Here is a 26,650-nt window from a genome sequence, read left to right on the forward strand (position 1 = left end):
TTACTTAGGTCCATAGTAAAAGACCATGTAAAACTCTTTATTCAAAGATTATATGCTTCCTATGGAATATATTTCCATATTCTCACCAGAATGTGCATAGCCTCTGAGCAACTGTGCATTTTAAACCCCAAGAAAGTGAATAATTCAGGCTGTGCACCTGAAATTATATACAAAGGAGTTATGTTACAGGATATAGATTTGTTGAGCTGAAATTAACGCCTCCTCTTTATTTTCATGGAAAGTACAACAGATACAAAAAGCACAATATCAGTATTACATAGCACAAATTCTCAGCTACAAGACACTATTTTGCAACAGAGTCACCACCGTTAGCTATGTAAGAGCCTACATGTTGCACTTGTAAAAGTCTGCACCAGTAGAGGTGATCCACTGTCCCCACTGCTAAAACACACCATCCATCGCTTCACTGTGCTGTCATCCACTGTTTGGTCTCCATAAATGTTCAGAAAGTGTCTATGAATGTCAATAGGTGTTATTTTTTTCTGCATGGAGGAATTCAATTACACACATTTCCTTCATTCACACTTCTATGTCAGATGCCATTCTGTCAGACTGCTTCTCTGCTGCCATCTGTCACACAGAAGCAAAATGTAATACACTTATGGCAGGAAGGTTCAAACTCTACTGCCATAGCACCAACATCAACCTCTGACATCATGGGCCAACATCATAAAATAGAAGCTATTACTTTCGGAAGAGCCATTGCACTCATTGCAGTCAAAAGTGTAATTTATAACCTTGTATTATCCCACAGTCATTTGCATTGCACAGATGCAACCTCTGATCTTGCTTTATATTCACTATACACTGTACTAAGATCTTTAATTTAGCACAAAGCAAAAATTATATTCGTACTTGGGTCTTTTTTATGATTTTTATTTGTAAAGGTTGATAAAGCTTGTGAAATGTGTAAGCCAAATTATAGTATATCCAGAATAGTATAATAGTATATCCAGAAGGATTTCTGTTCATATATTTAAATTTAAATGTGCTAACAATATCCATGTACTTTTGATTAAAAGTATGTTGTTCAGTCAGTAGATTACATGTTGCTTTTCAGAGTATGTTCTGTATACTTCTCCTTTACAGTTTTAATTCTTTCATTATAGGAAGCCCCATATGTTATGTTCAAGAAAAACCATGATACGTTTGAAGGGAATGACAAGTTTGAAGGATACTGTGTAGATCTGGCGTCAGAAATTGCAAAACATATTGGTATCAAGTACAAAATTGCCATTGTTCCTGATGGAAAATATGGAGCAAGGGATCCAGAGACAAAAATCTGGAATGGGATGGTGGGAGAACTTGTTTATGGGGTAAGCATACCAATTTTTGAAGCAGGATTTAATTTATTTTAGTATTAGTCATAAATTAGGAAGTATGTGTGTATTTTATTTAAACCTGAAGTCACAGAAAAGAAACAATTCTGTTTCATATGTCTGTGCTTTCATTTATTTTCAAGAGGAAATCAAATGCAAATTTTGCTATTTGCTCAACCAGTACTTTGTGACATTAGAACATCCATAGTTTTCACATCCCTTAAAAATTTGTTACTCTTAGAATTAATGGAGGACTTTCAAGACCACCCATTCTTGATATACTGTAAAGTTTAGTTGGGAAGAGTATCATTCATTGATTCATTTTCATGGAATGGGGGCAGATCTTTTAAAAAAGACAGGACTGTTGGACTAGTGTTAGAAATTGTCATTTATTGGGACATATAAATAACATATATGAACATATAGGCACTGAAACAGCATATATTATACACATCTGGAGAAGGATTCTTCAGAAAGAGCATCATGGTTAAAAATTCTGTTGACAGAGTTGTAATTGTGAAAATAGTTCCAACAACCACAAGAGAAATATTTTTAGTATTTAGTGTTACCAAAAGAAGCAGAAATTCAGAGCTCTGCTTGCTGGTTGCCTCAGCTGCTGCTATCTGTAATGTGAACAGAACCCAAATTTGAGATAACCTTTCAGTGATGGAATAAAAAAAATCCTGAAGCCCTTTAGATGAGAACATTTCCATCAGTTAGCATGTATCATGCTTACACCTCTATGAAAGACTGCTGAATAACAGCTTGTCTACTCACAGTTTTAGGCAGAGCCTTGCCTGCCAAATGATGGTTAGGGCCCTGCTCTGTTCGGTCAACTACATAAAGCTGACAGATTTTGTCAAAGTCTTTTATTCATCAGTTCAGGTATCTCCATGACATGAAATAGACTTTGCACAGTAAAAGTATGGGAAACAATGTCCCCGAGTTTGTTGATTTCCTTTGATGCGAGAATGGGAAGATTACATCAGCATCACAAACTCCTGTGTGTTCCTGGAAGCTCCTGAATGAACTAATCTCACAGAGGAAAAGCTGAGTGCTCACCAAGCATCTGTAACTGCTTTAGTGCCTTAGAACTCTCAGAATGTTAAAAATCAAGGGTTTTTCAGATTCATCCTATCCAAATTAAGGCAACTTCTTATCTGGCTTTTAATTACATTAACCATCACATAGATGTGATCATTATACACTTTTACATCAGTAGTTTCTTCTAAGATATCTGCGAAATTATACACATTGTGAGAAAGTCCCTTTGTCCAGATTCTGTAGAGTTTTGATAGCAGAGTTTTAGTGACTTAAAATCTAGTGAAGTTATAGAGGAAAATTGAAATTACGCTTTTTCTGTTTCCTGATCATTTGTGGTGTTTGGTTGTTTGTTTTTGTTTTGTTGGGTTTTTTTTAATCTTTTTTTCCCTTATCTTGAAAAATTTACCTCATGAAACTCAACCATCTCTAGTAATAGACTAACACACAAATTCCTGTTGGGAAGCTCAGACAGAGGTTCATACCAGTCCTGGAATGTGACTGCTGCTGTTGACATACTTGAAAGCAAGGACACTCCCAGGCATGAGCAACTTGTTGCAAATACCTGAAGAGGACATTCCACAATGCATGGTCAGAACTTTATTTTTTGAACAGAGAAGAATTACATGAAAGCTCTTTAGAGGTTTGATGGTCAAGCTGAAAGCTCTCAGGACTGCTTATTTAACTAAAAGAACTAATAGTACTCTGCTGTTGCCCAGTATTTGCTATAGCACCCAAAAGCTCCTATTGGCAGTGTTGATCCCAGTATGTCAGTAGTACCAGGGAATGCCTGTGAGTACTTGAACTCTCTTGCCTAATCTGCTAAATTATCTATCTAAATTATCTGACTATTTACAAAGTCCATGGTGTATTTTTGACCATAGTTACTCTCCAAAATATTTTCTGGTCCCAGCTTGACGGTAGCATGGGTGTGTCTCGCTCCAATTTATAGGAGGGAGATGAGGTTCTTTTAATGTCTGTATACCCGGCGTGAGATTAAGAAACAACGGTTTATATGTTGTTCCATCCAGTTTATTACCAAACCTAATCAGGGAGATGGGGAAAGGAAGGAGGGCGATAGAAAAGATGGAAAAGAAGCAGGAGTTGCGTAAAGTGGGGAGAGTCACCAGCAGGATCCAGCAGCGTCCCGTTGCACGGCGTTTGAAGGTCCCAGGCAGACGTAGCAGGGGGATGGCGAGCAGCAGCGTGGCCGGCCTTGGGCAGCAGGCAGGTAGACAAGGAAGTCGAGGAGCCAATCCTTGAAGCAGCAGCAGCACTCAGGCAGCAGGCTCAGGAGAGTTCGACAGCATGCAGGAGTCACCTCAAGAGGAATCTGATCGTCAGGAATCCCTCTTCTTCTTCATGAGGAATCTGTTGTCAGAAACCCCCGTTCTTCTTCATGAGGAATCTGCTGCCAGAAACCTCCGTTCTTCATGAGGAATCTGTTGTCAGAAAACCTATCCTCATGGTCTTCAGTTCCTCTTTTATCCTCCTTGTTCTCCTGCCTACGTGACAAGGATAGGCCTTGAGCAAGAGTCACTGAGTACCCCCTGAGATGGCCATCATCCTGAGATAGGTCCACACAAAGGAGCACTTCACAGCTATCTAGCTGCAGCTCATCTCACTCTCATTGCCCCTGGCCTTGTCTATCTGCGTCCCCCAGACAAAGGATCTCACAACCTTTGCCCAGGACTTGTTCATATGTGTTCTTCAGACAAAGGATTTCACAATCCTTGCTGGGGACTTGAACAAGTCCATCTGTGTCCCCAGCAAGCTTTGAGACACAGATGTTAACAGAATAATATCTTACAGTGTGACAGACTACTCCCTATAAGCAGCTTGAGTGCAGCCATTCTGGCTTGGAGGTTCAAGGATTTTCATGGCAGAGACAGAGCCTGTGCTGTGCCAGCTGGCCAGGAGCTCCCCAGCCTTGTTCAACTTACTTATACAGATGTAGCTTTAAAGCAGATTGTTTTTCCTGTTAATGCAGAAAAGTGTGTTACTTAAGATTTCCATGGGGAAATCAAGAAAACCATGCTCCCTGCAACCTCCTTGAGTCCTTGCCAGGTGATTTACACAGCGGCAGGTCCCCACTTAGAGAAAGCAGGAAAATCAGCCCATCCTTCCTGCAAAGCTCTCCTGTAAGCGGCTGCTCATCTTCTCCGGTAGATTCGCAAATCATAATCACAAAGTCTGAGTGTTTGGCTGTGCTTCAAGCAGGGCTTTTTATATGCAGCCAGGATTGAGACCAAATTTGCAAGTGAATTAGCAAGTTAACAAGACAACCTGCTTGGGAAACATTTTACAGATACTAAATACCAACCATATTAAAGGGTAAACAGCATTGTGCCACCCAGTGAAAGCATTTCTACATCACACAGAACAGTCCTTGTCTCTCCTGCTCTTTGCATAGACCCCCAGTACCATGTAGCACTGCTCATGTTGCTGAGGGTGAGTGCATGTGCCAGTTAATCCCATGTTACCTAGTTAAACCCATATGCACTTTGTGTTCTTCTGGTAGCTGGACACCTTCAGATTCTGTGCAAATGGCCTGGCTGTTACCTGAGCACTGTAGCTCATTTTTTTTTTCTATCATGTTGCAGGGGAAACATGATAGTGATAAGGTGCTGTGATATGCAGCTTTGCTATGACTGTACATAAGGTCATGGCAAGGATTGATTTATTTTCCTATTTTGATTTTAGCACTATATGAAAAGCCATCAGAAAATCTTGCTAATTTGTCCCTGATTTATCTGAGCACCCTCAGTAATCTCTTGTGGGGCTCTGTAGCCCTTCATAACTAGCCCACTCAGAGAAGAAACGCAGCTGAGGTTGAAATACCATTGATCATGTATAACAGGTGTTTCCAAATGCACTGACAGTCAGCCTTGATTAAATATTTATTCCCCTGATGGAATATGCTACTCTTGCACTGTTTCATACAGAGGGTCAAAGCTCATTTCTCTTTAAAATCTGAGAAGCATGTACTTCCATAGTTAAAGTTACTTCCTGTATGATTTTTCTCAGATAGCTTTACCACCTTCATACAGATTGCACTAAGCACAAATTTTTTTAAAAACATTAGAATAATATACTCTGGAAAAGTGAAAATCTGCACCATCAGGCTTAATCTTGTTCCATTATTTTAAGCTGGAAGAGTGCAGAATACATCTGTACTTGGTAGTATGCAGCCTAGATTGAAATACCATTACAGGTGGAGTTGGTTTGAGTGTGAGGTGCCATTAGTCTTTGTCCAAACAGATTTCACTGGAAACATGATCATGAATAATTTGCACTATTGTTATACTGTTTATCATTTAAATCCATAAACACTGATACTTTTAATGTACAGCAGTTGTTGCTATTTAGCTTTCAACAACAAGGAGTTTAAGTAGGCCTCTATGTGCCACAAAATATCCATACAAAAATGATAAGTAATATGATCAGATTGGGTAGGTTGGATTTTTTTCCAAATATTGGGCTGCTAATCGTGACCTAGCTGTGTACTGTTCATTTACATTCGTTGTCATGAAACAAGTTTGTCTACATTATGAACTATCTAACATTAGACAGCAACTGTAGTGAAATGGGATACGTACTTATTTGTTTGATTGATCAATACCTCTTTAACTCCTTAGGGTAGTGTAGACAGCTCATTCTGCAGGCCTTTTAATTTGGTAAGATGCAGCTCATCCAACATTTTGCATACAACAACAGTGTGCTAATTAGGTCTTCAAATTAATCTCCACAGCTAGCACCAAAGTGGTGCTGTCACTTTTCCACTTCATATCATAAAAACTAACAACTCTCAAGGATCCATTTTTAACACCGCTCATAATCAGCAGACACATAAGAAAATCAAGATTTAGCAACACTTTTGAAAACCAAGCTGAGCGTTTACACTGTGTTAATAAAGATACTATTATGTGGCTATGATAAAAACTAGCAGTAGTAGACCACGATCTCCCTGAGTCTTTTATTTATTTGATTTCAAGGACTCCACAGAAGGCATTCACAGAACTTGAGATTTGGGATTATAAATGACATTGACTCTAAGGTTGGAAGCCATCTTTCTAGAAAGAGGGAAGTGATGAGTGAGATGAAGTACAGAACTATGCAGCAATGTCAGTAGCCCAAACCATTTTACAGTCCTTAGATTACAGACACTAGATTCAATTTCTTCTTGTCAGGATATTTGAAAACATATTTTAAACACTGTTTGTATTTTTTACTAATAAAATCACAACGCTTCAAGAAATTAGATTTTTAAAAATGCCTCATATCACAGAATTTAAAATGCAGAGAATTAGCACTATTGCCATAATGATTACCCCAGATATTAGCACAAGAAATAATGACTGGTATGCTTGCAAAATGATGACTTTAATTATACTGCTTAAACTGTAATATCTTTACATAAAATCGGGGTAAGGGTTTGCATCACAGCTCTTTCAGAATGACAGCTATAACCTGATGATTAATATATAATAATTTAAATTTGAATTTGCATTTTTGGACCATTGCACGGTAATGAGTCACTTCTTTTAATGTGTTCAGAATTATGCAGCTACAAATACATATTTAAATTATAACTACATTAGATTAGTTTAAAATTATATTCCATAAAATATGTATAGCTTAGTATAACTTTGTTTATAAAAATACAAGAGCATATTACTTTAAATATGCTATAGCTGTTTTAAAGTTTAGAGATGACAAAAAACCTACATTTCGATTTTAATTTTTCTTTATCACACAAGCTATTTATGTAACACTTGGATTAGACAAACTATTTAAGCATGTCCTCAGTTTTCAGCCTATTTTAATCTCACTGAAATTTGAGGGATTTAAATATGTCCTTTTGTATTTTACTGAGTATTTATGTCCCAAAGAACTTGCTAAAATGAAAACATACTTAAATTTTGATAAACTATGAGAAATGTGCTTTATCTGATGATGCTACTCTGTAGGATGAATTTGGGCAAAATAAGTATTTAAAAAAGAAAATGAAGACAGTTACATTACAGAGGTTTATGAATAACTCAGCTGTGCCCGTGAAGATGATTGGGCTTGTAACTGGGGGGGAAACACATGCAGAATATCTCATGTATTGAGATCTGAAGCAGAATATGGCCACTGCAGAAGGCAGGTTGTGAGTCTATCTTATTTGCAACCAAAAAATATATTTCCTAAAGATATCATCCTTAGCCCATTAGCTAAGAGGTCCAAGCTAGCCAGAGAGCATGGGCTAGCCTTCATCCTTATGAATGCACCTGGGGTAATCACAGAATCATAGAACAATTTGTGTGGGAAGGGGCCTTAAAGATCACCCAATTCCAACTGCCCTGCTGTGGGCAGGGTAACAGGATGACAGGATGAACAGGAGAAAGTTTTCAGCAGCTTCTGCATCTCTGTTCCCCTGTCACTGTTGCATTTTCTTCCCAGTTCCTTTTACAACTCCCATGCAAGGTACCACTGTAATACTGTACTATAGTACAGTATATTCTATATATACAGTATACACTATATACAGTATATACTATAGTATACTATAGTATGTACAGTATATAATACTGTAGTATGACTGTACTACTGTACAGCTTTAGCTCACAGGGCAAGGAGCAAACCTTAGTCTGATGTTGGTCCTGGATCACAGAAAAGACAATTAGTGCAGTTACAATACTTTGTAATTAATGCAAACATCGTTGTTAGCATCCATAATCAACATCATCACCAGTAATGATTCATTAAAGACTGGCAAAAACGTATTTAAAGAAACAGATCGTTTAAAAAATTCTCTCTGAAGGAAGTGGATTTAACAAACTTTTTATCATTTAATGGCACAGTTTTGTATCCTATTTTCCATGTATTTGTCTTTTGTGCTGCTTATGACTTGATTCCTTTGTACTGAACTATCTTTTCCTCAAGTTGTCTTCCTGTAGTTTTGTGGCATTAATTAATCACCTTTTCTACTTTATGGAACTTGGAATTTCTGTGAGACTCTGAGTTGGGTTGTGCAGAACAATGATTTTACCTTATGAAAATATGATAATATGCAACTATTTCTGGAATTTTATAAAAAATACCAATATATCTAGTGTCAATAAGGCCATTTTCACTTTGAATCCTTCCTTAAATTCTTTAAATTTGAATTAATACCTGAAGTGCCCTTCATAGACTGCTGCCCACCTCTGTAAGATCTGAGAGTCTTCTCTCAGGAAAATTAAGTATTTCTGTAGTTCTGTAAAACAAAATCCTGCAATATGTTTCTTTCTCTAAAAACATATCGAGTAAATGTAGACTGTGATAGTACGAAACAGAAACATAGTATAAAGAATATATAAGCCACAGTGTCCTGATATTGATAACATACCTTTGGAATTAGCTGCTTATCTGAGTCTATAAGCCAAATCCAATTAATCTATACATCTATATTTCTTTTTTCTTTATAGAAAGCAGAGATTGCTGTTGCGCCTCTGACCATCACTTTGGTACGAGAAGAGGTCATTGATTTTTCTAAGCCTTTTATGAGTTTGGGGATATCCATTATGATCAAAAAGCCCCAGAAATCTAAACCAGGAGTATTTTCCTTCTTGGACCCTTTGGCGTATGAGATCTGGATGTGCATAGTCTTTGCCTACATTGGTGTCAGTGTGGTCCTGTTCCTAGTTAGCAGGTTTAGCCCATACGAGTGGCATACAGAAGAACCAGAGGATGGGAAAGAAGGACCCAGTGATCAGCCTCCCAATGAATTTGGCATATTCAACAGCCTCTGGTTTTCCCTGGGTGCCTTTATGCAACAAGGATGTGATATTTCCCCAAGGTTTGTGTCAAATCTTTTCATGTTTGCATTTTTTCTTCAACACTGAAGCGTAAAGTCTCCCGTTTTATTTTCCTGGCAGTGTTTTGAAGTTCATTCTTTAGGAAGCCTTTTCATTTTTCTCGTTTTAATACCTACAATAAGAGTAACAAAATATGCTTTGAATTTCAGCCATTATTGTTTACATGTGTCAATGTGTATAAATCACAGACAGTTCTCAGAAACAACAGGTACACACAGGAGGAATCCCACTGTATGGGCTTCAGAGGAATTGTGTTGTTGCTAAATTAGTTCCATTGTATTACAGTTGTGAAATGCACGCTATTATGCTACTTAACTTGTCTGAACAAATGTCCCACTTCTGTTCCCTATTAAATTCTGCAGCACTGCATCCAGAATATCCCTGTCTACACAAGAGATAATATTTGACCAGCTGTTTGTGGAAGCCACGTTGTAGTGCCAAGCTAGGCATTACAGAGTGGGTTACTTCAGATGTAATATATGATCTCAGTCCTGAATTTCTCAACCTTTTTAGATGTTCTGGAACTTTGGTGTGCAGTAACTACAACTTAATTTATGACCCATTCTTTCAAATTTGAATTAGCAATGAGATTTCAGAGCATCAGTACTGACCTCTAGCTCGGCTATTATTGAAATCAGAAATAACATTGCTGCTGATTAATACTGGATGTACATTCCTCTTCAAAAGCCTTCACATCAAATTGCAGGTGGTAAAATGGAAATTGTAGTTTTTACTTATCATAAATAACAGTTGCCACAAAAATGCATGCTTCTTAAATAACAAAATATGAAATGTTGAGTTATTATAGTTGTGTTCAGAATGTTTGATAAGTCCTTGTGGTAACTGAACATATGTTAAATTGGTCACAGAAACGTTTTAATCCTGGAACCAGTATAAGCATGTGCAAATCTCATCCTTAAAGAGGAAAAAGACAAAGCTACTGATCTGCAACTACTAGGCTTTACTTTTGTCTCAAAAAAGAAATTACCTACCTAGGATTTTTTACAACATTTTTGCCATGCTAGGCATTTCCTGAAATAAGAACATTGGGAGTACTGTTCAAGAGAATTCATACTTCTGTGTCTGTGAGAAATATGTATCACTATAGTGGACTGTATACTATAGGCATTAAGATTCAAAAGTGTATATTTAAAATGCGGATAGTCTCCTTCCCATCTTCTGTTAGGTAACGACATATTCAGTAATAATAGTGCCTCCTTTTTTTCTCTTTCTCTCTTTGTGGCTGAAAAGACAGGAAAATGTGCATTATCTTATTCATGTTTAGATCCCTCTCAGGTCGCATTGTTGGAGGTGTCTGGTGGTTCTTCACGCTCATCATTATTTCATCCTACACTGCTAACCTCGCTGCTTTCTTGACTGTTGAGCGAATGGTCTCGCCCATAGAAAGTGCAGAAGACCTTGCCAAGCAAACTGAAATTGCTTACGGGACACTGGACTCAGGGTCAACCAAAGAGTTCTTCAGAGTAAGTTGGCATACCCATTAGAGCAGCTTTCCCTAATGACCACTCTGATAACATGCTTGGAAAGGGTGAAGTACCATTACTTTGCAATTATGTATAATATGGTTTGTAACTCATGCAATTCTTAATCTACATTTTTACCTCTGACACCTTTTGTTGGAGTTCTCAGTTATTTTAATTCATGGAAAACTTATTGATCCTGTCACATTGGAGAGAAGAGTTTCCCTGAGGGATACTGCAGCCTGTGGTAATTAAAGCAGCATTGCACTATTGATTCATTTGAAGCTGCAGCACTAAAATGATGTGAAGCATTGAAAGTCCATGATGATAATATGTAGTCTTGAAGGTTTTGCTTTTACTTTTGGATTTAGCTGCATGCATTTTCCTTTAGGGTCTTGGATAGGAAATGCATTATTTTTAATTTACAGACTTTCAGATGAATAATAAAGAGAAAATACAACTTGAGGGGATGGGGCTGAAGCATTAGGAAACAGCCTAAATAGCCATTCGTATGTCTGTGCTGTCTCTGTTGATTACTTCATTTTCATTTGCTTTCCTATATATCTGTAGCTGACATGTAAACCTCTTCCTTTGCCAATCAGAAAACAGGGAGCCTGAGCATTATCAAGAGTACATAATAAATAACCCCTCCTGCTTTCTTTCACATTTCACATTTATTTCACATGTGAGTTTAGTGTTTGAACATGGCTTTGAATAAATGTAGCAAGTCAGTAATTCTCCCTTGGTAACTAAGTGGTTCAAGACAAAAAATCTAATATTTGTATGAAAGATACAGGTTAAGGCATTTTTAGAAGAAAGAAAAGTTTGTCTTACTGAAAGGGTACTGTTCTGTGTCAGGCGCTCCCATGTAGCTTGAATGTTTTCAGTTTGGCCAAACTGAAGTCACTCAACAACATTATGAATGGAATTTGTGAACTGAAGACAGGAACAGTTCAAGGAGAGTTGCTGAGTGTTGTCCAAGAAGCCTGTAGTGAAATAATATTTTCACTGTAAGATACAGCCCCACAGAAAACTTGCAGATATTTTCTTGCATATTTTTAAGCTCTAAAAATATGGTGCCTTGTGGGAGTTTACTCTTAAGAGAGTCAACTAAATTTCTTCTTTAGATACTGAAACCTGTACGGGACAAGAGTTTTAGGATGAAATGAGTCACCCGTTGAAGTTTCTTTCTCTTTGCACCAACTCTAAAGTGATCCATCAGAAATGGCTATAGTGCGTGGTACTTCATTTTGTGATGGATATTTTTCCCGGACAGGTGTCTATAGCTGTCTTTTTGCAGTCAGTATGCTGCTGTACACCTAAATGCAACGTTACAGATGGTTTCTGAGAGCAGGCTTTGTTATCCCTGAGGTGGTAGAAGCATGGCTTTTTATTCTTGGAAGCCTTTATTTCACATCAGACCCCTGCCAAAATGGTGGCTTTCAAATACAGAGAGCTCATCCAAAAACTGAAACACTGTAATCCCTGAGATGGCTGGATTTCCTATTTTTTAGAAAATAGCATAATCCCACAGTATTCCTTTTTATTTTTCTTTATCTGTGCTTAACCCATAGATTCTTCTTTAATTCATTTAGTGCAAATTCTGGCATTTAATTCTGAGAATTCCAGTTTTAGTACATTAAAGTGTATGCATTTCAGTATTTTTTCAACAGGCATGAAGCTGTGATGATAATTAAAACCATGATGCTGAGAACAAAACAGGTTTATTTAATTATTTATTTATTCACTTCTTGCATTCTCCAGAATATACAGTATTTGCTGTTTTTAATGTGATGATACAAAAAAGAATTCCCAGGGGAGATCTTAAAGGTCCTTCCCAACCTAAGCCATTCTATGATGACTCTATTTCTAAAAATTTTTGCACAAAACAGGGACAAGGATAAAATATCACTGACAGACAATATTTCTACAAGCACTGTTTGCATAATCCATAAACTCAGGTCCCACCTCAAACAATAGTACGTGAAGATTTGTTTCCCAATTAATCTGTGTGTGTGTATGTGTGTGTGTGTGTGTGTGGTTGGAAGCAATCATCAGTTTTAGAATTAGAGTCATGGGTAACTTTTCTTTTAGTGATTACTGAAAGTGATTACTGGCTGTGGTCCATCAGGACATTTTCTTATCATTTGATCATTTCTTATCAAAACGTCAGAAAATCAGAGCAGCCATTCAGTCTGCTTTAAGTCATGATTGAAAACCGAAAAAGAAAGTCATTTTAAAAACACAGTAAAGAAAAATAAGACATCGATTCCACCAACTATTTACTCTTATTTCCTGTTTTGGAAGCATCAAGAGTTGCACTGTCAGAGCAGCTTGCTCAAGAGGAAGGAAGCTTACCCTTAGTCTCAGAAAAGCCCTAAATGAAAATCATCCTATCTTGACTGACTGCAGAGGAAAGCTGCTAAGCTTTTTCATGTGGTAATAAGGAATATCTTCATTTTTCACTCTAGGTTGACATGTACAATTTGAATGTTAACAAGTGAAAGCCTGGGAGACAAAAATGTCCTCACAGAGCAGATGTCTTGTTAGACTTTCTGTATTTTTTATCACTTGATAGGGAAACAAAATAAGATCCAGAAAAAAACATACTTAATTGAAACCTTTTTTTTTAATTGACTTAGGGCATAATTCCATGTTAATAATAGTTCTGCTTTGTGTGGAATATTTCTAGTTTTGAAAGAAAGTGACCTATTATAAGTTTATTTCATGAAGTGAATATTAAGACGTAAGAAATTGTTAGAAGTAAAGATAAACGAAGGCAAGTAAATATTCCTGAAATGTTGCCTGATTCATTACTGTTCTCTTACATGTTTTTTTTCTTTCTGTAATTTTAATTGTAATTGTAAAGCAAAGGGAAGACATGGATGGCTTGATTAAGGCTCTGCTCTTAGCTTCTATTATGTAAATGAAAAGGAGCTGTGTCTGCAGTGGAAAGAGAGGATGTGATTATGGATATACACAACTATTATTAATTTGCATAATCACAAGTTTTATTATGTTTGATGGACAAAATGGGATAGGTAGACAAACTAAAAAAAGAATGGATAATTTATGATATTCTGTTGTATGGTATTTGTGTTGAACATTTCTAGTTGAATGGTGCTTATTTTCCAGTTAGATGTTCTCTCCTAACAACTTCGTTTCTAAGCCATAATACATTCAGTCAGTATTTGCTCAGGGAAATTACTCTTAACCTATGCAAAGTCTTGGTTCCAGGATTCTTAGAGCCATTCTACATTTAAATAATACCTAGATTACATTATTTTATATTTGCTCAAATATTCTAATATCCTTCTGTTTCCTTCAGTGTGGGGCCACATAATAAAGTAATTATTTTCCTGCAGTGCTCAGCACTGCATAGGAATGGGCTGACAGACCAAATCTCACTTTGCTTGAAATTCCTGTTGACTCAAAGAAAAGCTTTCATGGCTAGAAAGATTCCTCTTTTGCCCACACACAAGAGAAGACAAATGCCATGTCTTATTAAATAAAAATACTGGATAGAGGTCAGCTGCCATGCTGCTGGTTAGCATGTATGTATTTGTGTTGCTGGATGAAGCAGAGGAGTTGCTGAATTAATGCAACAAGCACAGGGAAGCTTCTGATATTGACAGTCTCACCACTGTGGTTTCCAAGTTTAAATTCTAACCTTTCTGATGTTTTATTTCCTTATTTATTTATTTTTGCTTACAGTTTATCATCCCTTATTCTTTATTTGTGAATACATCACGCAATCCCAGTAAGGAAAATCTCCAGCTAAGTCATGACTTCCTGCACATTACTTGAGCAAGCACATGTCCTGGCCAAGTATTTGCAAGATATAAACCCAGTTTATTTATGAACTACTGTTCTAAAAACATACCTAGTATTTGTTTAAAACCAAATGCTCCCAGCATTATATCTCCTTCAGCAGCATATTTTGTACAATTTTCTGTTTTCATCTTTAATTTGAACCGTGTCTTCAAATGTACAGAATCTCAATTGAAGTTGAAACAGTTCTGGATTGTGAATAAGCAGAAATATTACTTAAGCTATTGTGGTTTCATTGATGTTAGAAGTGGGTGTAAAAGCAGAGAATTTACTCAAGTTACAGCTCAATATTTATGGAGGAATTCTTTTATTTTTTTTCTCTTTTCCATACAGGTTTTTTATGGATATCTATTTCATACATAATTCCCTAAAATACTCCTTATAACATTTATTGTGTAAACTGCTTTTATCTAAAAATAAATTCAGGCCTTAAATATGCAGTTACTTTATTGTAACTGGTCTACAAGTGATATCTGATGTTATAGTATATCCATTGTTATGTCTTTTTTTTTATTATTTATTAATCATTGTATTAAAAGGAAACCCTTAACAGTCAGATTTTCCCAATACCCATTATTTGAAAAATTGTGATTGATTGATTTTATTTTGAACAGCACCACTGTGAAATGTTGCAACATTCTTTTGTTCTAACTTCTTTTTAATTTTCTCCAGAGATCAAAAATAGCAGTGTACGAAAAGATGTGGACCTACATGAAATCAGCAGAGCCGTCAGTGTTCACTAGGACTACTGCAGAGGGAGTAGCTCGTGTCCGCAAATCCAAGGGCAAGTTTGCCTTCCTGCTGGAGTCCACCATGAATGAATACATTGAGCAACGAAAGCCTTGTGACACCATGAAAGTGGGAGGAAATCTGGATTCGAAAGGCTATGGCGTAGCCACACCGAAGGGTTCTCCATTAAGGTGGGTGGAATAGTATAACAATATAAAATGTGTTGTTATAGTATTCCACCTTCCCTGATGTCCCTGATATAGCTATTTTTTTGTTTTGTGTGTGAACATGGTATGTTGTTTTTCTTTTCTTCCATTTCATATTTTGTTTGATCAGCAAAGGTAACAGTTCCTAATTGCAATATGGATTTAACAGCTATAGTTGGCATACCTTTCAAGGCCATATAAAAACCAAACTGGTTGAACACTAGCTACTTGAAGTCAGCCTCAATAGAATTAACATCAGCTATTCTATTTCATTCAGCTTTTTTCACCAAATTCAACCCTTTATAGAGTATTATGCATACATTATTTGCATCAGTAGCTGCATCAATAATAATGCCTACATTTTATGTTTTGTTCATTGATCTTGGCTGCCAATTTCTGAAAAAGAAGCTGCTTCTAACATTATTTTTTTTTCCAATTGCCATCACTTAGAGGCAATTATTCTTTCATTACAGAAACTTAATTGAATTGCTTCTCTTAAAGCACCTTCTTATTTAGAAAAAAAAAAAAAAAAAGGTTTTGTTTCCAGCATTATGCATTTCAGTACTGCCTTCAAAGTCACCAGCATTTTTGCTATCTTGGTATAAAACACAGTCAAGCAGGAGAATTTTAGATTCACAAATAGACCATTGTTTGCTGTTCATTTGGATTTTCAAGGAAAAAGAAGTCTAGGTACTCCTCTGTGTTAAAACTGCCAATATTTACCATTGTAATGTCTTTAGCATGTAATGCAAACAGAAGTTGTTTTTTCTTATGGTAGACTTGCCAATTTTCTTCAAAGCATAAGAGCAGCTAGCAGATGGAGGGAATATGACCTGAGATGTCTTACAGCAATAGGGTGCATTGGAGTTGGGAGAGGGAATGGGCCATGGAGCAACCAGCACTCCCTGCAGCAATTTCACTCATGTGCTCACAAGTAAAGGTTAAAACAGTCTCTGGTAACATAGTCACTAGTGAGATGAGGGAGGTGCTGCAGGTGCAGATGGAGACATTATTTTGTGTAGGAAGTAACTGGGGATATTTGACTACATTCATGACCGCAGAGGAAACAACTTCACCACTATTCAATTAACTAGGTTAGCTCTTAACTCACTGGTTTAACCTGCACACAGTACCACAGACCTCGAGCCTTAGCTGTGCCACGCTGATGAGAATGGAAATATAACCATGTCCATCTGCAGCAAAAGAAAAGGGCTATACATTCAAGGGAATATCAGTCCAGTTATTGCCAGGATTGAATATTAATTTTTGGTCCTTAACATTCAGTACCTCTCATTCAAAAACTGACTTCTTTGCCACTGAATGGAATGGTAAGAGAACATAAGGAGATGAGAGAGGGAAAATGTCAACAGTAAAATACTAATTGTAAAGAAATTATGTCCAGAACTCATGGGGCTGTAAAAGCAGAAGGTAATAGATAATAAAAGAGTAGTCTGTTATCTGAGTATATTTCCAAAGCTCACAGCCACATATTTTTAATTTTATATTTTTAATATATTATTGCCTCTCCTCTCAGTGCTGCAGAGTACCTGGAAGAGTTAGGCAGCACTGCAGTTGAGTGCTTTTCTTGCAGCTTAGATAATAAAGTGCCCAAAGTCAGAGCAAACTTGTTTAGAAATCAGTTTAGCTGCTCACCTAGCCATGGTCTGTTTGTCCTGAGCATGCTTTGTGGTGCTCTGTAGTCCTCAGTATTTTCTGCTGAGTATTCAACACCAACAGTAACAGACAGCCTATTATCCTGAGCATTAGCAGCCAGTGGTAGTTATTTTTTGTCAAATTTGGGTTTATCTCAGGTTTGTTTGGCTGGCAAGATAAAATACATTAAGAGTAATAGGAATGAAACATGAAGTGGTTAGACCAGAAGGGAAGAGGGCCCATTAAGACAGGTTAATAGGAACAAAAATGAAAAGCCATGATCACAAGGATAAAGTATGACATCCTGGTTCCATCCCAGATAAAAACAAAGCTCGCATATGTTTCTGTGAGGCCACAATTTGGTCTAAGTATCAGAAAGTATCATCAGGGTGATATGAACAACATTTAGTTTTTCATCTCCTAAGTTCAAACATGTTTCATAAAAGGGATAGGGAGAATCTTACCCAGGCTGAAAATCGGACCAAATCTTCTTTCAAGCTGTCTCGACTGGCTGTCAACGTCCATGTCTTTCCTGAGCCTTTCTTTCACATGTGCTAAGCTGCTTGTTCTCCTGCTGCACCCCATTCCCTCTCCAGCCCCAGTGATAAACCTCAAGCAACACATGAGTGCTGCTTACCCATTAAAAAACATTAAGCAACTAACTTAATGTTCTGGACAAGAAGAAAGAACAAGCAACACTCACATGCCTACCACCTGATCTATGTGTCATGTAGAACTAGAGTGAAGAGGGGAGAGGCATCCTAGCCGTGTGCTTTTGAACAGAAAAGACTCAACTGTACTTGTTAACTGCATGCTTCAGTATTTCCTGAGCTGTTTGGAGCCATAGAGAGTGCAGGGTTTACCATTTGGACTGCTACTGGCCAGATGACTTATGTAACCACTGCCAGCACAGATAATTGCAAATATTGAACACGCACTTTGAAATTCATGAAGGGCAGACTAGCTCAGCTCATTACATAAATTAGTCAAAAGACATAACTTGCTGTGGGAGTTGAAAATTTTATGTTTTACTTAATTATCATAACTTCCTTTTGGAATTATGTGTTTACCATGAATTACTTAATGCAGTTCAGAAATAACTGCAAATAACATATAAATGTTAAAAATTCTATTCTCTATTCTCTAAAAATTCTATAACTCTATTCTTGGGTTGTTCAGGACCAGGGAAAAAATATCAGTTTCTTAAAATGAATTATTCATGGCAGATTATTTACTATGCTCTTTGAACGCCTATTTCACTTGAGATATTCTGTTCTTAATCTTCATCCTATCTACAATGATTGCAAATCAGGAGTTTCTTCACTAAAAATGTGGTAACAACTTCATATAACATTGATATGATTATATGGAAAACCAGGCCATATATTTTCACATACGTAGCACAGACAGAAAGTGGAGGAAGTATAATCAGATTTCTTCCGTTTGCAATGATTTCCAGCCATCACATCACTGGGCTTGTGTTCATTACAGTGCTCGTACCCATCCCTTTGCTCATACAGATGAAATCCACCCTTCAGAGTGACCAGGGACCGGTCTCTCTGTTGCTCATGACCCTGCGCATGAGCAGGTTAGTGGATTTTAATTTGAAACTCTTCTTTATTGGATTCCATGCCTCATTTCTGCAGTGTTCAACCAGTAGTTATTGGCTAATTTAACTGATTTATTCTCGGTGCTGGTGGTGTAGTAGGATTCATGCATATATATCACTGGGTGGAAGAGAATGAGAAATGCCTGATGTGTGCTTCTTTTATGCCCAGTGGGCAGTATCACACTGCACATCATGTTTGTCTCCTTCCTTCCTGCCTTTTCAGTGATATTCGTTTATAGGTAATATGGTAAAAAGCCTAACACATCTGAAAAGGAATGTGGGATTGGGTGCAAAAACTCATCACAGCAAAAACTAGGTTTCTTTCATAGCACTACCCAGTCATCCCTACTGTTTTCTCTTCCTACCACGGTAGGTATCTGTCCAAAACTACTGTGTAGTAATCAGTGTGACATAAAGAGTGTTTTTCTTCAATGGTTGTGTATTGAAAGTTGATTAAGAGAGAGCTGCTGGTCTGCTTAGCCACACCTGCCTTTGTAAATGTGGTGTTGTTAGAAGATGGGTTAGTAGCCAGACTTCTGGTCACTGTGTACCACCCTTGGCTTGTTGGCCTTGCCATGCACAGTAATCTGTGTCTCTACAGGGGAGTATCTGGAGGCCTTTCACTATGCAAATTCTGTACCTTGCATGCTTATACTCTTCTATTTTGGTTATGTAGGCATCATAAACATGTTTGAATAGTGATGAAAATGGAAGTTCTTTGTTCTTAAGGGTAAAGGAAGAGTAAGCGAGGGCAATATTGTCTTAAAGGTACTGCTTTTTGTACTTTGAAGCTCTTTGATGCAAGGATAACAGGTTGAGCTAGAACACTGTTATTGCCATGACTGCTTTCACTAAGGACATTGTGCTGCGCTGACCTGCAGCCCACAGCATGAAGTGTGAATGGGTGCAAGGTGGTCAGTTTTATGAGTGCTGGTGAAGCTCTTTGAGACCTGCTCAGTGTGAGTGGTAGAATTAGATCCGCCTAAATAATTAACTGTTGTGTGAATAAATGTGCTGATGAGATGGAATAAATGTGTTAGAAATTGGTGGGATTGATGGTGGCTGTTCACAAACATGGTCAAATCCAGGGCTGTATTAAGTTCCTGCTATTGACCTTACAGTGAGTGTTCATAGATACAAATCTGGGATTCCATATTTCGCTATTCAAGTCTCTATTCTTTATGTGTAGCAAATAATAATTTCAACTTGACTTTACAAGGAAGTGTTTATGTTCTGGTGAGAAAGGAGAACAGGGTCATGTGGCTGAAATGCTAGTGGTTAGTTCTTCACCCCTTCCTCATGTGTTTCTTATAACATGTGGTGGAAAACATGGGAAAGGCATTAGTGAAGCATGTGGATGTAATTTTCTGATTGCTGGTGTGACATGAAGAAATGCAATGGGAGCAAAGCCATGGATTTTAGTCTCTAGCCCTCAGAAGGAAGGAATCTTCTGGAGAATGGGTGAAAAGACATCCCCAGGATGCCCTGCCAACATCTTAAGCATTCACTCATTTGAATGGAGAATCTGAAAGAGTTTTATCTGCAGTGGGGTTTCTGTGATGGAAGGATCTTTTTTCTTGAGGTACCTTGTGAGTTTATGTAAATAAGATAAATATCCATTATGAATGGAGGTCTGTGTGTGGGGAGCTTTGCAACCAACTGTCTTGATATTAATGACTTTATAACTAAAGTCCAAGTTTTCTTGAGGCAAATCTCCAAACTGTTGTCTAGCTGTCCATCTAGTTGGCAGCTTGGTGTCAGTGCAGAAATAGGTTCCGTGGGGACAGGTAGATTGCTCTTTGAAGTAATTCAAAGGTATATTGATGTAATTTTTGTTTTTTTATTTTTGGCAGGACACAGAAAGTGCCATGAGTGCAGCATCATGGACACTAATGAGGAGTTTTCTCTAGGGAATAAATTCTGTAAACACTTTTCACTGCAATTTTGTGGCTTAAGTCAGGATTGTTTCAATTTCCTAACTTTCCACTTGTAAAATTTACAAGAACAAAACTCTCCAAGTAAAAGATTTTAGTTAAATGTATTTGCTTGTTCATCCTGCAGTGGAGCTCTTTATCCAAACACTCAGTGCATTTATAAATGTTTCCCTTTTTTCTTTTTTTTTTTTATTGGGCTCTTTTCTTATGGAGAAGATTAAAAATTAGAAAGTTAACACTTGAGGCATTACTGTGGAACAGTGGAACCTAGGACTCTGATCTCTGCTATCTCTGCTCTCAAGATCTTTTTTTTTTTTTTTTCTTTTAAGAGAGACATTCTATTTCCAGACAGAAATTATCAGAAATAATCCAGGTAGCAGAAACTAAATATGCCTCTGAGGCTCAGCTGAAGGAACAACTTGCTGACATTCATTGCCAGACTTTCTGTTGACTGATTTGCTTTTGATTTTTACATTCCTTGCTAAAGAGTGGCCCACTGTGCCTTTTTACCTAGTAAATGTTATTTTTAGTTGACAGAAAAGCCAATGCATTCTGAAGGATTTGACCTGTCTGAGAAATATCCATGCTATAAGCTCTGACACTGCATGGGTAATGGGGTGTTAATTCGTGCCTTGTTATGCCTAAAGTAAAGGGAAGAATATTATGTGAAGTCATAGAGTATGATCTACACCATCAGTCAAAATGGGATAATGTTTACATTATGCATAAGACATTACAGATCACATTCCAGTTTTCAAATCATTTTGCATCACAGAAACAAATGACCTTATAACAACTCAGTAAGAAAAATTCTTGACTAAAATTCCGCTCTTGAAAATACCAACACAGTGCCTGGAACTATGCTGGGATTCCTGTTTTCTCAGCTTCCCCCCTTGCTTTAAAAGAATAGAAGTCAAACTCAGTGATTTCACACCACTGCCGCATTTTTATCATCCATTATTCACCAATTGTTTCTCTATGTTTACAGCAACCATAAACAACACCAGTTTCTAGCTCCTACGGTGCTCTTCTGAAATGATTTCTACCATGTGATGCTGCTTATGGGCAAGACTTGGCATTCTGGTAGAGTAAGAGAAACACATTTAAAAAAAAAAAAAAAAAAAAAATTTAAATTGCTTTTTCTGTATCTCTTCTCTGTGAAGATCATTCATTTCCAAAATCTGAGGAGGTACAGAGCTACATGGCGGTACCTGTGCTCCTGTCGATCTGTTCCTTACTCCCAGGGAAGATCCCTGGGATCTTAGTGAGACCAGTTGTGAAATGAGGTTTTTGAGCAGGTCTGAAAGGACGAAGTGGAGATATTGCAGTGAGGAGTGCAGCGATACACGCTGTGGAAACGGCAATGAAACTTCTGCCTACAAGATAATCTTTATCTAAACGTTGCAATAGCAGCAGATATTTTTAAATTTGCAGCGGATCTCAGTGAGGTTAAATTACCATTCTGCCTTTTCATCTTCAACATTGGCTTAGCAGCACAATGAGGTATCTTTTTTAATAAATCCTCATTTTTTTTTACAAAATATTTAGACAGGAGCTTTGTCTTTCTGATATTTGGTGATTGCTGAAGGTGAAATTTCTGTGCTCTTATAGAAGCATTGATGGAACCATCAACGTCTGTAGAAGAAATGAAGGCACAAAAAAAAAAAAAAAAAAAAAAATCATGTTCCTTCTTTTGTTCTTTTGTTTGTCTGCTCCAGAATTATTTGAATGCAAACAAAATAGGAGCTACCAAATCTGACCAAATGAAGTCTGTCAGGTCGTTTGCTTCCATGTCAGGTAAAAATGGGATGCATATAAATAAAGCATAATCAATGAATTTCCCTAAAACTATCAGTGAAGAACCAGAATCTCTCAAAAAGATGGATATCATAGCTGTACATGTCTTACTGACTTTCTGGAAGTTTGCCTACGCTTGATAAGCATGAATCCCCAGAATATGCCAGTGGGATACAAAAAAGGGTTATGATAGTTTCCCATCTACAGATACTTGGAGGAAAAACTCTGCTTCTTGGCACTTCAGAAGTAAATTTCTCCTGTCCTTTTCCCTGCTATTTCCCCAGTTTCTTGCAAAGCAGCTCAGCAGAGAGCAAGATACAGCTCTTTATATTTTAACAATGCAGCTTGTTATTATTTCTCCTTTTTCTTTTTATTGCAACTCTTTGGCTGTTCAGGTATCAATTTCCAGGAAACGGACAGGCTTCAGAGTGTGCCTTCATTAAAGGCACAATCCAGCCACCCTTTGAAGTTGATGGTACAATTCCCACCAAGTAAAAGATCTATCCCACTAAGATAGTAATTGTCCAGGTAAATTGTAGGTAGACTAAAGCAAGGGAGCAGGGCACTGAAAAGCATCTCAGCAGCTTGTAACAATACCTCTCTGTGGAAGTGACATTTGGGAAACAAATAGCACCTTCATAACAGCATGCAATTAATCTTTGTGGCAGTTGCAAAACTTACTACTTCCATTTGATGGTAAGTACCAGATGGACTTCCAAGAGACAAAAAAAATGGCCATCTAGTTTTTTCTATGCAGCCTTGGCTCTTGCAAGAAATCCAAAATCAGAAGTAGGAAAAACAGTTTCTTTTCTTTCTGATATGATTTAAGTGACCTGAGTATTTTCATCACTCAGCACACTGAGTAATGGATGAGTTGAACATCCCAGAAGGCAAAGTGGAAAATTCTCCCCAATAAAGCATAAAGAAAAAAAATCAGCTCTAGTATCCATTTCCCCACATCAACAAGATATTCTCAAGGTGCTCAGGTTCCGGATAAAAATGGACATACATATATCTCACAAACCAACGTGAGTTAAAAAGATCTAATAGAACAAATACTTGTGGTCGATCGGCAGTCATTTCTCTGAATTGGTCTACCTTGCATGTGGTAGGAAGTAGAGCCAAAATTTCTGCTCTTTTATTCAGTTAGTTGCCTTCAGATATCCTTTGTGCCTGTCAGAATTTTTATAGCTAGAAGACTTACTCCCGTCTTCTGCTTCAGTTCTTATGCTATCTTTTCCATTTAAGTTACAAAGTACTTAAAGCTGAAAAAGGTTTTAGCTTCTGTTTAACTATACTTTTTAGCACATCATATGATGCTGAACAATCCTCTCTGCTCTTTTGTTGAGCGAGACTCCCTTTTAACAGCTTTCAGCAGGACTGTCAGTTTTCTATAGTCAATGTTTTAGTACAATTTTCCTTCCACTTCTTTAAAGCCAAAGGTCGACTGGATGAAAGTGGAGTTATAGGTCCTAGCTGACCTGATACAGAGACCTATTTTATTGTTACACTTCAGTTATTTCTTTCCACTCTGAAAAGACGCGAGAAAAGAATAATCTGTCTCCAGGACCCAGAGGAGAAAGGGTCCTTCCTTCCTCCCTTCCTCCCTCCCTCCCTCCCTCCCTCCCTTTCTCCCTTCCCCCTTCCTTCCTCTCTTCCTTCCTCTCTTCCTTCCTCCCTTCCTTCCTCCCTTCCTTCCTTCCTTCCTTCCTTCCTTTTTTTTCATGGAGCCAGGAATAGCATCTATTCAGGAAGATCCAACTCCCTTGCACCTTCGAATATGGTCAGCAGGGATGACCAAAGTCTGCAGGTGAGAGTGGCCCCAATATCTGGCAGCCCATCTGTTACCTTAAGGATAGGGCTTCACATCTTTACAGTGAGGGTGACGGAGCACTGGAACAGGCTGCCCAGGGGGGTTGTGGAGTCTCCTTCTCTGGAGACTTCAAGTCTTGCCTGGACGCCTACCTGTGTAACCTGGTTTAGGGAACCTGCTTTGGCAGGGGGTTGTCTCTATGATCTCTAGAGGTCCCTTCCAACCCCTACAATTCTGTGATTCTGTGATCTTCATAATTATATATTTCAATATATTTCAATCTTTTGCTTATATGGTTTGATCTACTAAAGCCAAAATTCTCAACCATGTGCACCTTAAGAGAGATTTTTATATTTAGAATTAGATGTTTGGCTTCCTTGGTATGGACTCAGGCAACTAATTTTGCATACATTTGTGTGGAAATTCTTTATATAGCATTTTAGGTTGTTTCAACTGTGTTATTCAGATCAATTTTGGATCTTAAAACTAGTCTATAGAAAAACTCACTGGATGTGGTCGGAAATCTGTAAATTATTTCCTAGAGAATATTTGAACTTCTTGTGTGTAAGTTAAATCACCCTCATGTTAGGAGCCTACAAGCAAACATTTCCTTGGCAATTGCAATTTTTTTCATGTTTTTACATTTTAAACAAAAATTTTGAATTTGAAGCTTTTCACAAAAGCTTTTTACTGGCTGCAACACATGCACACACACACACATATACAAAAAAAAAAAAAAAAAAAAAAGGCAAGAGCTAGGATATAGGTTGGTGCTTCTCTCTTTGCTGGTTTTAACTAAGAAAATTATGACCTTTTGTGTGTAACATCTGGGACCAGCCCACACTCAGATGCTCTGTGCTAAGATCCAGCTCCTCAGGTCTCAATCAATATGTAACCATCTCTTAGTTATATTCTAACCTTACCTGCTGATAAGGAGTTTATTGGTTTTGTTTTTTTTTCCCTTAAATCACACATGACAATTGGATCTAGTTGTGTAAAGTTTAAATAATATGAATTCAGGCTGTGAAACTGTTGAAAGAGAACAGAAAATCATCAGGGTTTCTTGGAGACTTCAGAATTTTTCCTATCACAGATAATTAAACAGACTGCTACTTTTGGCATCTCTTTTAGATAGTGGGCAATTATCCAAGGTTCTTTCCAATTAGAGTGCTTTTAGTTCATCCAATTTGTAGGCCACAAGAGAAGATATTTTGGCATCAAATGAAATAATTGCAAACATTCAGACCATATCTTGAGTACTGCATCCTTTCTTAGTCCTTAATTCAAGAAAAGCATCAATAAATTGAAGCAATTTCTGCAGAAAGTTGTCAAGATGGTCAGGAGCTGGAGCACGTGACATGAGGAGAGGCTCAGGAAGCTGGCTTGCCCAGCTTGGGAGAGAAGGCTTTGGGGAGGAGCTGACCAAAGTCTCCAGTGTCTCTGAGGAGGTCACTAAGAAGATGGATTTGGACTCTGCAGCAGGAAGGTCAGGAAGGTGAAAGGCAATGGACATAAAATGAAACAGGAGAGATTCAGTCTAGATGTAAGGAGAAATTTTTCCCTGATAAGGATAGTCAAACAATGGCAAAGGTTACCCAGAGAGGCTGAGCACTGTCCGTTTTTGAAGATTTTCAGGCTGGGCAAAGCCATGAGCATCCTGTCTACTCTCAGAAATGACCTGCTGTGAGCAGGAGGCCAGCAGGAGACATTCTAAAGTCCCTTCCAGTCTGTGCTGTCCTGTGATCCTTTTGTGGCAATTGATTGAACATCTCCAGCTGTCACATTCAGCCTCCTGGAATTCCAGGATTGTCTGGAAAGTGTCAGGAGCTTATAGAGCAGAATGTTTGTTGCTCTTAGTAGCTGGTCATCTCTGCTGATACCGAAGCTGCTCCTAGCCACCAGGCTTCAGTGACAATTTCTGTGAATCACAAGTCAGTTAGGTTGTTCTTGTCTAAATCCCAGTCACGTGTTACAAAAGCAGAAGAGTAAGGGTAAGTGAGCTGAATGAAAAAAGCAGCATTGCTTTGTACCTCTCCTTTCTCAGGACACATGGAACACCTAACTTCCTAAGCAACCTTGTAGAATTTCTGAGAGGTTGATAAGCTTTGTGGAAGCCCTAACACCAGGGTCAAAAAGTGATTTTTTTATTGTGCGAGTCAGAGCCCTCAGGTTGGCTGTGCTCCACTTTCATCAGGGTGTGAAGAAAAATTAGAAATGTTTCATGGTTAAAGACTGAGTTGAGGGAATCAGGCACAGTTGTTTAAGGGTAGTCTAGGAAGTAAGTAACTTCATTGTGAGGACAGAAGGCTAAATTCTATAAATTCTTGCCTGAGAAGGCCCAAAGATTTCTGAGAGGCAGTGAAATGTGCTTGAC

General features: G+C 37.8%; 1 protein-coding gene across 2 annotated transcripts in view; it reads left to right on the forward strand.

Annotated features, from left to right (window-relative positions):
• GRIA4 (glutamate ionotropic receptor AMPA type subunit 4) overlaps window positions 1-26,650 on the forward strand; it is a 226,440-nt gene that overhangs the window by 171,236 nt on the left and 28,554 nt on the right. For both annotated transcript variants that reach the window (XM_042862478.1, XM_042862477.1), the window contains exons 10-13: window positions 1,131-1,337; window positions 8,834-9,204; window positions 10,509-10,707; window positions 15,208-15,455. In XM_042862478.1, coding sequence (XP_042718412.1) covers window positions 1,131-1,337; window positions 8,834-9,204; window positions 10,509-10,707; window positions 15,208-15,455 — 1,025 coding nt within the window. The remainder of the gene's footprint in view (window positions 1-1,130; window positions 1,338-8,833; window positions 9,205-10,508; window positions 10,708-15,207; window positions 15,456-26,650) is intronic.

This window comes from Lagopus leucura, unplaced genomic scaffold (assembly GCF_019238085.1).
Source record: "Lagopus leucura isolate 7727_CA_CO unplaced genomic scaffold, USGS_WTPT01 Super-Scaffold_702, whole genome shotgun sequence".
In the NCBI taxonomy this organism is placed as follows: Eukaryota; Metazoa; Chordata; class Aves; order Galliformes; family Phasianidae; genus Lagopus; species Lagopus leucura.